The sequence below is a fragment of the Dreissena polymorpha genome, chromosome 13, assembly GCF_020536995.1.
Source record: "Dreissena polymorpha isolate Duluth1 chromosome 13, UMN_Dpol_1.0, whole genome shotgun sequence".
NCBI lineage: Eukaryota > Metazoa > Mollusca > Bivalvia > Myida > Dreissenidae > Dreissena > Dreissena polymorpha.
Genome location: NC_068367.1, coordinates 40503758 through 40517847, shown reverse-complemented (window position 1 = coordinate 40517847; position 14090 = coordinate 40503758). Strand labels below are relative to the sequence as shown.

The 14090-nt window shown below is 40.7% G+C and overlaps 1 protein-coding gene across 8 annotated transcripts in view; it reads left to right on the top strand.

The window, feature by feature from the left end:
* LOC127854793 (dnaJ homolog subfamily C member 13-like) overlaps positions 1 to 14090 on the top strand; it is a 133563-nt gene that overhangs the window by 69484 nt on the left and 49989 nt on the right. For all 8 annotated transcript variants that reach the window (XR_008037103.1, XR_008037104.1, XR_008037101.1 and 5 more), the window contains 2 exons: positions 7554 to 7632; positions 13204 to 13336. Coding sequence is in view for 2 of the 8 variants with exons in the window: in XM_052389841.1 (XP_052245801.1) it covers positions 7554 to 7632; positions 13204 to 13336 (212 nt within the window). In the remaining 6 variants the exon portion in view is untranslated. The remainder of the gene's footprint in view (positions 1 to 7553; positions 7633 to 13203; positions 13337 to 14090) is intronic.

Below are 14090 nucleotides of genomic sequence, written 5' to 3'. Positions count from 1 at the left end.
TGAATCTAGTGAGGAAAGTGTACATTTTAATTTGATATTCTGAGGCACAACAAAAAATTGCAGCATGTGTATCTGAGTCATACATGCCATAATTTTTTATGTCATAAATACTGACCTGTTATCGTATGCTTATACTTTCCAAGGGGAAATAACTCATCCGGAATTTTAACTGGGAATCCGCCACCTCAATACCGTAATACAGGCCAGGTTAAACATAGTGCAATGCAACCTAGCCAAAAATCGGTAACCAACCCTCAATATTCTTTCCGGATCAACCAGGTGTATACTGTCTTTTACGGCTCTGAATTAAAATATTGTTTTTCACTTGGTTGATTGGGGTTTTGAATAGATAAATTGTGTTATTTATCTTTTTATTTCTCATTCGGATTAATTTGTGTGGATTTAATGGATTTTGTTTCATTTGTAAAAGGTAAGCCATGCTTGTTTTTATCGAACAATGGTTTATTTCTACCATGCTGGGTGTTTTCAGGCGCGAACGACCACGTGCAAAACGTGCTCTTCTAATACATTGCTAGAACGTGCAAAGCATGTTCTTCTAATGTGTTACGAGATCGTGCAAAGCGTGTTCTTCTATTGACAGATTGTTTATCATTTGCCATTGTGTGCAATAATGATTTTAACGTTCCGTATGACAATCTTATTGATCGTCATTTTATTTTTCATCTGTTTTGAATTAAACTTTTGTTTAATTTATGATCTACGGCAGTATTATTATAATTTTCATTATGGTCAAATAATGATTTTATGTGCCGTATGATAATCTGGTCTGTGACCAGTTTATGGTTGAATATGCTTTGCTCTTGTTTTTCATATATTCGACTACATGATGGTCGCAGAAACAAGAGTGGATAAATACCCGGTGACTTCGCAGATCATGGATGATAGTTGCAGTATCAGTCACCGGGTATCGGGCACGATCGCGACCGTACTATGCTAAGTCTCTTAGACAGTCGGTCAACATCAGACCATATGGCGACACCCGTCAGCCGGTCTTTGCCCAATGGCATTGGTCAAGGACATCGACCAATGCCGGACCATTTGGCATCCGCCATACGGTCATTATCCGGTGACAACACTGGTCATGATATGACCGGTACGTCACCGGGGACGTTGATCACGGACCATTGATCGACGTCTGACCGGCCGGTCCGGTCACCGGTCATGTCACCGGTCCGGTCCGGTCATTGATCACCGGTCCGGTCACCGGTCATGTCACCGGTCCGGTCACCGGTCATGTCACCGGTCCGGTCCGGTCACCGGTCCGGTCACCGGTCCGGTCCGGTCACCGGTCCGGTCATTGATCACCGGTCCGGTCCGGTCACCGGTCATGTCACCGGTCCGGTCACCGGTCATGTCACCGGTCCGGTCCGGTCACCGGTCCGGTCATTGATCACCGGTCCGGTCCGGTCACCGGTCATGTCACCGGTCCGGTCACCGGTCATGTCACCGGTCCGGTCCGGTCACCGGTCATGTCACCGGTCCGGTCATGTCACCGGTCCGGTCATGTCAACGGTCCGGTCCGGTCACCGGTCCTACCGGTCATTGATCACCGCTCCGGTCACCGGTCAACAGTCATCAGTTAGGCCTGCCACCGATAACACCAGTCACCGGTCAAGAAGAAGAACTCGGTCTTCTTCATTGAATTATTCTCCTATTCTTCGTTTAATACATCGTCTTCATCAAGGATTAGACATCGGACACGCTCTTCTTCGTCGAGCAGTTCTCATCGTCGCGGCTCTCGTAAGCGATCACGTCGTCACTCACGGAGACGTTATTCTAGAAGATCTCGGTCTCATCGCAGCCGATCCACATCTCTGCCGATCCAGATCTCGACATCGCAGGAAACGAGGACGTCGTCAACCTTCACGTAGACATCAGCGGACTGCATTGAGCACCACTGGATATTTATCGAACATACCTCTCCTTCATTGAGCAGTTCTCGGCGTTGATACGCTCGTAAGCGATCATGTCAATGCTCACGGAGACAATATTGTAGAAGACAATATTTCCAGCGTAGCCGAACAATATTTCGGCATCGAAGTTATATGGATGTCGCCACTTCTCACGTAGGCGTTAATGAACCTACTGGTCATATCGACGTTCTCCATTTTATTCCTTTAGCAATATCATGTCTCCATTCCACGTGTGATGGTTCTTCTTATGGCATCCACACATGTTGCAGTCACCGAGCTGTAGTTGTATACGAACACTAGTTCGTTTAACATTCAGGCTTCGGGATAAGCTGTTCTTTTCTCCACTACGACTACAAGGACACTTATGCCTATTAATACTGATAATCTACCGTTGTTTTCCGGTTAACATTATCAGATGACTTCGTGGATGGTCATTCTTCTGCACCAGATATTTCCATTCTGACGCAGTTATATTATACCGGTCCCGATCACCGGACATCGGTCACCATTCATCGGTCATATCACCGATCACTGATCACCGGTCAGAATAAGTGATGTCTCATCGCCATCGGATTGGATTTTTTTTTTGGCATGATCTTCTTTTCCGAGCAGTGCTTGACATTGATAACAGACCATATGGATTCCACCATTTTTCGGTCTTTAACTGGTAACGTCACCGGTCATATTATGACTGGTCCGTTCACCGGGCTACAGTTACCGGTCATTGACCGGTCCGGTTCGGTCACCACTTACCAATTACCGGTATTCCACTGTGTTTTCATCGGTCAATTTTTAGTATCACGGGTATCGTCTACATTACATAGTTGTATACCCCTGGCTATGATTGTATTGAATACTATATTTTATGGATTCAACAATCTACATGACTTTTTGTGTTTTTCAATACTGATGTTCTACTGGCGACGGTTACCAAATCATGCTATATCTGTTATTTGTACTTCTATCTCAACCGGCTACATGCAGACTACTGGTCTTGCAGATAGATCGGCTGAAGTGGGCTCGGAGACTAGCATTGAGGTCGAACATTACTATTTGACCTCTATTAATTTATGTTCGAGACCCGAAGGATGAATTGTTTTAACCGCCTTTACCTGTCGGCTACAGACTTTGCAGTCAGTGTCACGGAACAGTTGGGACACATTAATGACGCTAGCAGGATTAGCAAGACGACATTTGTATCGACTTCTGCTTTTCTATTGCTCCTACGGCAGTGCATATTTTCAAGCTACTAGAATCAACAAGAGTTCTGATACATAGGATTGCCTATCAGATTGACCGCATAGCGGCTACAGTCTTGTAGATGGCTTAGGACCTATTGAACTCAGATCTTAGATCCTAGGATCTGGAGGGACCTCATCTTAAAGTTATTCTTCTATTACACTTCTGGCCATAACAGGCCGTCTTCCTATAACTGGTCGTATTCCTTTCGGAATTCGTCCAGGTTAGAAGTCTTGAAGTAAATGGATTAATCAAGTCAGAATTTAAGACTTCCATGCATTCTACCGGCAAGCGTGGACCCGCTTAAGGTTACCCCTAGGGTTTTCACCTTTTTCTGCCATCACACCTCCGATTCCGGAGGTACCACTATCAATCATATTTCCGTACTTCGCAAATCGATGACTTCGCGACCTGTATTATCCAGGATTTTAAAGGCGCCTGTTATTGGTTCAAGAAGAGGCTATAGGTAGATAGGTCATAAACTTATAAGTGTTAAACACTGTCCTATTCTACCAATTTTCAAGTGTGTTTGGAGTGGGAAAGTTCGGCTTGCCGTGGTTTCTTTGCCCACCCATCCTTGACAAATGGTTCCGGTCACCGGTCGGTATTTACCGGTCCGGTCACCGGTCCTTCTGCTGAGACGTCTTTTCTTACGTCCGTTTCAGCTTTATTTTTAAGATAATTGTATTAATCTCGGGATTATTTAATGACACAGATTTCCATCTTTTTGTCATTATTTACCACTATTCAGTGGTGTCTAGACTAGAAGATTATCTTGGCAAGAATATAGTTTATTCTATCACAACCTTCCTTACATCTTATACAGATGTGAGCAGATAAGGTTATGGACGATCACATAGAACAACGTATCTTGTTTTTCTCAATTATGTGGTATCCTAACGAATATCACCTGTACATCTACATCTTGAAAAGCGAAAATTCTTTTTAGCTGTTTTTCATTTACAACACATTTTCACGATTCCTTTGTGATGGTTTCAACTATCACACATCGGTCGTGGTTTACTTACAGACACGGAGGTGATCATATTATCACTCCTTGTAACTGGAAATCAGGAACTTATCCGTTCTTTGCAAGAACAACAAATTTTCTCTATCGTCTTTCTCATACCAGTTCGTCTCAACGCCCTGTTGGACCTTTTGTCCTGCAGTTCTTTCTTTCGAATTATTTTTCCGTTGGGTTCAATAATGTAATTGCGCATGCGCGGCAGTGAAGTTGCAGACGAGTTGCATGGTGTACATAGTATATCAAAGAATGTTGTTTATCATCAAACGCTAGTTATTAGCGTTATGCGATCGTATATCGCAGTGTATACCGGTATGCTGAACAACGTCAACAATGCAGTTCACAGAAATCGATCCAGCAGGGTGTGCGATTGTTATACATTCGTCCATTGACATAAACTGGAATATCTTGCCTTCTTGGTGAGTTTTTGCAATAACTGAGTTTTTGCCATAATTTCATGAAATATACTTAATGAACCATGGGATTATGGTTCTACGACCTTTTAAGTCTCCTGTACAATTATTTTCAGGAAACTTCTTCACAGGTCAAATATCATATCTCACTGAGACATATTTTTACTGATCCAAACATGTGCCACTTCATGTCTGGCCATTAATAACTTTTAGTTATCTCTACAGAAGAACGTTTTTCTGTTAGAGTTTCAATCCTTGTTACTTGTGCAAGGATAATTCCATCAGAACTGTATAAAGGTTCTATGGAAATTCATTTTTTTATTGGGTAATTGAGAGCATAGTTATTACCTTAATCACTCTGCTAGATACATAGAGGTTTTTCTCATCTTTTTCTTGATGATAAGAAATTTGTTCTTTTCTTCATCAAAGGATAGAGATTATGCTTTCGTATACCTTGTTTTGTGTAAGTCATCGCAACTCTGTGCTGTCTTACCTTTTTTTGGAACTGATCCAAACTATGGAACGTCAACACTATGTTTTTCGTTCCTTTACCTTCTTAAGCGGTTTTGACTTGTGTAACATGTTGGGATGCTTAATGAGCTCCCTATGAACCTTTTTCATCAGGCTTATTAACAGTTCCAATATAATTTTAAGACGGTTTTCCTTCTTATTATGGCTTTTACCATACGGAGAAGTGAAATTCATGCTTTTTCTGTTGAATACGACCAATTCCAGTTGGATCTATTGTCGTTTTCACTTTGTTGTGTCAGCCAGGATTCCTTGCTTAATATCAAGTCCTCTATATGGCTTCTACCTTCAAGTTTCCAAGTTTTCTTAAACTGGTAGTCATGAAGATGAGGATAAACTTCTTTGGGCAATCAGGGCTTTGAAGTTCTATCTCAGCAGTGTTAGTCAGAAGTCCATTCGAGGTTCTCAAAGACACTCTTCATTTCCCCAAAAAAAGGGGGGGGGGGAGATGTGTCTGCGGCTTCTATTTCTCGGGGTTAGACCTCGACTAAGGAAAGTTAATCTTATCCTATCTAAGGATTCATTCCTTTTTAGGATCTGACCGCATGAATTAAGAGCTCTGTCTGTTTTGTGGGCATATATTAATCACACCCCACTTTTTGACGTGCTCTAAGCTGTTTACTGGAGGAATCCGACCACCTTGTCATCTTTTTATCTTCGTTTTCTGAAGTGCCAACAATACAATTTGTATACGTTTGGGCTTGTTGTGGTTTCACTAACGGTAGTGTCTTCTTTACGACATAGACATATTACTCTGTCCGGGAAGTCATAATTAATACCGTTTTAACGAAGATTACTTGATATCATTAGCTGATAACCCTGTTTATGGGTTCTACTGTGTTGGGAAAATATATACGAACCTTCCCACCGCAGCTGCAAAATCAGCATACGATAACAGGTCAGTATTTATGACATTAAAACAAATTTGTTAAATAAAATTCATTTTAATTATTAAATACTTACCTGTTATCGGTAAGTCCCACCTCCCACCCCGCTATTCGATTAATATTTTTGTATATATATTGAAAGAATATTGAGGGTTGGTTACCGATTTTTGGCTAGGTTGCATTGCACTATGTTTAACCTGGCCTGTATTACGGTATTGAGGTGGCGGATTCCCAGTTAAAATTCCGGATGAGTTATTTCCCCTTGAAAAGTATAAGCATACGATAACAGGTAAGTATTTAATAATTAAAATGAATTTTATTTAAAAAATTTGTTTTAGGTCCAAAGCGGGACATTCCATAAAAAATTGTCGGGACATTTGACCAAAAAGCAGGACACCTAAAACGATCTATCATTCCACCTTTACTGTAGTCAGTATAGTACTAACAAAAACTCTTGATACTTTTATTCAAGACATAAAACATCTGATATGAAGCATGAAATCTAAAACATAACGATATTAGTTTTATTAAATAAGACAATAGCAAACAACGAAGATAATATTCATCTTTTTGGAGCAAAAAATCTGGAACATTACGACAACAATACTCATTATATTACCTTCAATGGCAAACATTAACGCAGGGGAGAATTTCCAGTACACTGAAAGTACGGGTTATAGTAAACTATCTACCGAACAGTTACATCAGCTTGACACGGAATGCGCGGAATGATGTTTTTTAAGCATGTATCCATGCGCAGTTTGTTACTTGTCAATTGTCGCTGCTTAATTGGAGTATAGGGTCAATTTGTCATGCATAGCACCTTGTTGTTTTTAGCTTAATTGGAGAAGGGTCAAACTGTCATGCATAGCACCTCTTTGTTTTTATTACAATTACACCCAATTACACTAGACAGGATGGGTATCACTTATTGGACTATTTGTTGCGATTTTGGTATATTGCACATTCGGATTATCCCGCTATTTTGGAACTAAACATTGAATGTAAAAGACTCATTAATGACATAGAATAAATTTTACAAAACAATTGTTTTGTAAACCGTTTCAAACAAAGACAAAAACAAACACATTTTCAACATTTATTTCATTATAATACAACTATCGATAGCAATAAGCGACCACTATCTTAAAGACCACCATGGTGTGAATGCCTGATAAAATCAATAATTAGACAATAAATCGCTGATAAGGTGTCTTAAACAACACTGGTACACACGAGCAGTAGGATCGGATTGTTAATTGGGGGCAATAAAGGGATTAGCGGTGGTAAGTGTTAGCGAAACAGAGCTTGAATAGCGAATTTTATTGGGAACCTATAGACCTTACATCGTTTTTTACGAATGTCGGGACAAATCGTCTCATATCGGGACGCCGGGACAAAGGGCCCAAAAGCGGGACTGTCCTGCCGAGATCGGGACGTCTGGCATGTATGATCTGAGTGGTAAAGGGTTTAGCATGCCCAGGTATTCATTAGACTTTGTTGCAAAGGTAACACTTGTCCATTTCAGACATGACGAGGGCAAAGTAAGGAAGGCATATTTCCGCTTGGCACAGAAATACCATCCGGACAAGAACCCAGAGGGCAGGGTAAGCGCGGCGTCTTGATTGTTTTTGTAGTCCTTATTTTGTTTTCAAACGGGTGCTTGTTAGCTCATTTGTTAGTGCTCTGGGTCCGTATTCACCAACCCATTCTTAGACTTAAGAAAAAAGAAAATACTTGGAACCAAGAAAAATGTGTTCAGTGTTTGAATATATACAGGCCTCCACTGGTGATTATGTCAGTGGCAAACTGTTCTACATGAATAATGCCATAGATAGAGATGTTTAATAACAAGTTTTACTAAAAAATCAAGCAATTATTTAATATGTCAATTTAAAGAAAATTCTTTATTCGTAGACTTAAGTCTAAGAATTGCTTGGTGAATACGGACCCTGGACTATACACATGAGGAATGCAGGTATGATACCAAGCCCTGCCACATGGGGATTTATCAATTTTATGGCCACTATTCCACATATCGCCATGGCGTAGTGGATATGGTGTCCGCCTAGCGATCGGAGGTCACAGCTTTGATCTCTTCTTTTTATGTCCCCTTATACAGCAAGTATTGGTTATAGTCTCAGGAAACAGCTCGAGAGTGTCCCCTTATACAACAAGTATTGGTTATAGTCTCAGGAAACAGCTCGAGAGTGTCCCCTTATACAGCAAGTATTGGTTATAGTCTCAGGAAACAGCTCGAGAGTGTCCCCTTATACAGCAAGTATTGGTTATAGTCTCAGGAAACAGCTCGAGAGTGTCACCTTATACAGCAAGTATTGGTTATAGTCTCAGGAAACAGCTCGAGAGTGTCCCCTTATACAACATGTATTGGTTATAGTCTCAGGAAACAGCTCGAGAGTGTCCCCTTATACAACAAGTATTGGTTATAGTCTCAGGAAACAGCTCGAGAGTGTCCCCTTATACAACAAGTATTGGTTATAGTCTCAGGAAACAGCTCGAGAGTGTCCCCTTATACAACAAGTATTGGTTATAGTCTCAGGAAACAGCTCGAGAGTGTCCCCTTATACAACATGTATTGGTTATAGTCTCAGGAAACAGCTCGAGAGTGTCCCCTTATACAACAAGTATTGGTTATAGTCTCAGGAAACAGCTCGAGAGTGTCCCCTTATACAACATGTATTGGTTATAGTCTCAGGAAACAGCTCGAGAGTGTCACCTTATACAACAAGTATTGGTTATAGTCTCAGGAAACAGCTCGAGAGTGTCCCCTTATACAACAAGTATTGGTTATAGTCTCAGGAAACAGCTCGAGAGTGTCCCCTTATACAGCAAGTATTGGTTATAGTCTCAGGAAACAGCTCGAGAGTTGTCCCCTTATACAACAAGTATTGGTTATAGTCTCAGGAAACAGCTCGAGAGTGTCCCCTTATACAACAAGTATTGGTTATAGTCTCAGGAAACAGCTCGAGAGTTGTCACCTTATACAGCAAGTATTGGTTATAGTCTCAGGAAACAGCTCGAGAGTTGTCCCCTTATACAACAAGTATTGGTTATAGTCTCAGGAAACAGCTCGAGAGTGTCCCCTTATACAACAAGTATTGGTTATAGTCTCAGGAAACAGCTCGAGAGTGTCCCCTTATACAACAAGTATTGGTTATAGTCTCAGGAAACAGCTCGAGAGTGTCCCCTTATACAGCAAGTATTGGTTATAGTCTCAGGAAACAGCTCGAGAGTGTCCCCTTATACAGCAAGTATTGGTTATAGTCTCAGGAAACAGCTCGAGAGTTGTCCCCTTATACAACAAGTATTGGTTATAGTCTCAGGAAACAGCTCGAGAGTGTCCCCTTATACAACAAGTATTGGTTATAGTCTCAGGAAACAGCTCGAGAGTTGTCACCTTATACAGCAAGTATTGGTTATAGTCTCAGGAAACAGCTCGAGAGTGTCCCCTTATACAGCAAGTATTGGTTATAGTCTCAGGAAACAGCTCGAGAGTGTCCCCTTATACAACATGTATTGGTTATAGTCTCAGGAAACAGCTCGAGAGTTGTCCCCTTATACAACAAGTATTGGTTATAGTCTCAGGAAACAGCTCGAGAGTGTCCCCTTATACAACAAGTATTGGTTATAGTCTCAGGAAACAGCTCGAGAGTGTCCCCTTATACAGCAAGTATTGGTTATAGTCTCAGGAAACAGCTCGAGAGTGTCCCCTTATACAGCAAGTATTGGTTATAGTCTCAGGAAACAGCTCGAGAGTGTCCCCTTATACAACAAGTATTGGTTATAGTCTCAGGAAACAGCTCGAGAGTGTCCCCTTATACAACAAGTATTGGTTATAGTCTCAGGAAACAGCTCGAGAGTGTCCCCTTATACAGCAAGTATTGGTTATAGTCTCAGGAAACAGCTCGAGAGTTGTCCCCTTATACAACAAGTATTGGTTATAGTCTCAGGAAACAGCTCGAGAGTGTCCCCTTATACAACAAGTATTGGTTATAGTCTCAGGAAACAGCTCGAGAGTTGTCACCTTATACAGCAAGTATTGGTTATAGTCTCAGGAAACAGCTCGAGAGTGTCCCCTTATACAACAAGTATTGGTTATAGTCTCAGGAAACAGCTCGAGAGTGTCCCCTTATACAACAAGTATTGGTTATAGTCTCAGGAAACAGCTCGAGAGTTGTCACCTTATACAGCAAGTATTGGTTATAGTCTCAGGAAACAGCTCGAGAGTTGTCCCCTTATACAACAAGTATTGGTTATAGTCTCAGGAAACAGCTCGAGAGTGTCCCCTTATACAACAAGTATTGGTTATAGTCTCAGGAAACAGCTCGAGAGTTGTCACCTTATACAGCAAGTATTGGTTATAGTCTCAGGAAACAGCTCGAGAGTGTCCCCTTATACAACATGTATTGGTTATAGTCTCAGGAAACAGCTCGAGAGTGTCCCCTTATACAACAAGTATTGGTTATAGTCTCAGGAAACAGCTCGAGAGTGTCCCCTTATACAACAAGTTTTGGTTATAGTCTCAGGAAACAGCTCGAGAGTTGTCCCCTTATACAACAAGTATTGGTTATAGTCTCAGGAAACAGCTCGAGAGTGTCCCCTTATACAGCAAGTATTGGTTATAGTCTCAGGAAACAGCTCGAGAGTGTCCCCTTATACAGAAAGTATTGGTTATAGTCTCAGGAAACAGCTCGAGAGTGTCCCCTTATACAACAAGTATTGGTTATAGTCTCAGGAAACAGCTCGAGAGTGTCCCCTTATACAACAAGTATTGGTTATAGTCTCAGGAAACAGCTCGAGAGTGTCCCCTTATACAACAAGTATTGGTTATAGTCTCAGGAAACAGCTCGAGAGTTGTCACCTTATACAACAAGTATTGGTTATAGTCTCAGGAAACAGCTCGAGAGTGTCACCTTATACAGCAAGTTTTGGTTATAGTCTCAGGAAACAGCTCGAGAGTGTCCCCTTATACAGCAAGTATTGGTTATAGTCTCAGGAAACAGCTCGAGAGTGTCCCCTTATACAGCAAGTATTGGTTATAGTCTCAGGAAACAGCTCGAGAGTGTCCCCTTATACAACAAGTATTGGTTATAGTCTCAGGAAACAGCTCGAGAGTGTCCCCTTATACAACATGTATTGGTTATAGTCTCAGGAAACAGCTCGAGAGTGTCCCCTTATACAACAAGTATTGGTTATAGTCTCAGGAAACAGCTCGAGAGTGTCCCCTTATACAACAAGTATTGGTTATAGTCTCAGGAAACAGCTCGAGAGTGTCCCCTTATACAACAAGTATTGGTTATAGTCTCAGGAAACAGCTCGAGAGTGTCCCCTTATACAACAAGTATTGGTTATAGTCTCAGGAAACAGCTCGAGAGTTGTCACCTTATACAGCAAGTATTGGTTATAGTCTCAGGAAACAGCTCGAGAGTGTCCCCTTATACAACATGTATTGGTTATAGTCTCAGGAAACAGCTCGAGAGTGTCCCCTTATACAACATGTATTGGTTATAGTCTCAGGAAACAGCTCGAGAGTGTCCCTTATACAGCAAGTATTGGTTATAGTCTCAGGAAACAGCTCGAGAGTGTCCCCTTATACAGCAAGTATTGGTTATAGTCTCAGGAAACAGCTCGAGAGTGTCCCCTTATACAACAAGTATTGGTTATAGTCTCAGGAAACAGCTCGAGAGTGTCCCCTTATACAACAAGTATTGGTTATAGTCTCAGGAAACAGCTCGAGAGTGTCCCCTTATACAACACGTATTGGTTATAGTCTCAGGAAACAGCTCGAGAGTGTCCCCTTATACAACAAGTATTGGTTATAGTCTCAGGAAACAGCTCGAGAGTGTCCCCTTATACAACAAGTATTGGTTATAGTCTCAGGAAACAGCTCGAGAGTGTCCCCTTATACAACAAGTATTGGTTATAGTCTCAGGGACAGCTCGAGAGTGTCCCCTTATACAACAAGTATTGGTTATAGTCTCAGGAAACAGCTCGAGAGTGTCCCCTTATACAACAAGTATTGGTTATAGTCTCAGGAAACAGCTCGAGAGTGTCCCCTTATACAACAAGTATTGGTTATAGTCTCAGGAAACAGCTCGAGAGTGTCCCCTTATACAACAAGTATTGGTTATAGTCTCAGGAAACAGCTCGAGAGTGTCCCCTTATACAACAAGTATTGGTTATAGTCTCAGGAAACAGCTCGAGAGTGTCCCCTTATACAACAAGTATTGGTTATAGTCTCAGGAAACAGCTCGAGAGTGTCCCCTTATACAACAAGTATTGGTTATAGTCTCAGGAAAGAGCTCGAGAGCGTTTCAAATAAGCCTTTGACTTTCTATGCAATCGAGCTAAAATAAATAGGTTTAAACCAATTCTTTGGCCATTCCCTCCCTAGCTCTGATCAAAGTAGGGGAGTTGTCAGTTACTGGCGTAAGGAAATGCGCTAAACGAGATAACCCAGGAAGAGTGTTGCCTAAAGGGGCCTTTTCACGTTTTGGTAAATTGACAAAATTGAAAAAAATTGTTTCAGATTGGAAATTTTCCTTCAAGTTATGATATTTGTGAGGAAACAGTTATACTGGACATTTACCATGCTCTAAAATATCCATTATGTGCATCTTTTGACGATTTAAAAACCTGAAAATTATAAAGCGTTGCAACGCGAAACGATTCAATAATTTGGAGAATTCTGTTGTTGTCATCGTATTTTTTGATACTACGAGGATTGCATATATATAAAGAGAAAAATACGTTCGTCATGGCATGATAGCGGATGGTCTAGTGGATAGAGCGGTAGACTTTTGCTCCATGGCTCCAGGGGTCAGTGGTTCGAGCCCCGTTTAGGGTTACCTTTTTTTTTTATTATTCTTAAATTGTATTCTTATTTTTTTACTGGAGATTTTTAGACCCAATGTTAACATATATCAATATAAATCATTTAATGACAAACTTCAATACATGCAAAAATCTGTGAAAAGGCCCGTGAATAGATGGCAATAAGGACATTATGCACGTCATTTCATTTTGTTCCTACGTCAAAAAATCTGGTTTCTATTGCAACAAATAATTATTATTTTTTAATCTGACAATGGTGGAGCCGGTAGGGGACTTATATTGCTTGGCAAAAGTCTTGCTACAAATTTATTTCTTGTTACCAGGAAATGTTTGAGCAAGTGAACAAGGCATATGAGTTCCTGTGTAGCAAGTCCAAGATAACCGATGGTCCAGACCCCCAGAACATTGTCCTCATCTTGAAGGCCCAGTGTATACTCTTCAGCCGCTACAGGGAAGGTGGGTAGTGCTGTTATAAACCCTTTCCCACTCAGAATCAAAGTGAACATGGCTATGTGCAAACAGCATAAAACCAGAACTTCTAAAAAACTCTGAGTACTTCCTGTTTGCTTAAATATAACCATGATAGAACAGTAATATGAAAAAAAGAAGTAACAAATGTCCAATGTATTAAATGACAATAAGCACATGCAATTATTATAAAAACTACAAAGTTGATATATTTTTATGCCCCCGGATCAAATCAGCGATTTTCCTTGTCCAATTGGGAAAAGTACCCGTACCGGTCCGATTGGGAAAAATTGAGTCGTGAAAACCTTAAAATTGGGAAAAAGCGAGTCGTGAAATCCTGAAATTGGGAAAATCGCGTCGTGAAGTTTGGTTCTTATTGAATACATCATACAGTTCATACTTAATTGAACATATCCATTTAAATAATCATTTGCAGGCATGCCTTAATGACCATTAAGTTATAAAGTTTATATAAATAACAAAATATTATAAAGAACACACCAAATCAATTACTAGTTGTTTTAATCTCTTTTAAAGCAATGTCTCTCTCTTTCATTTTTGTGAAAATTTCAACAATCTTTGATGTTTGATCATCACTCAGTTGCTTGCATCCCTCCCTGCACAGCATCATTATTGCTGTTAATGTTTCCTGTGATAGATGGTTCCGATTGATTTTTTGGCATAATATTTGCTATTATGACTCATTTCAAACTACGATAAGGTTACAAACCGACGTAAAACA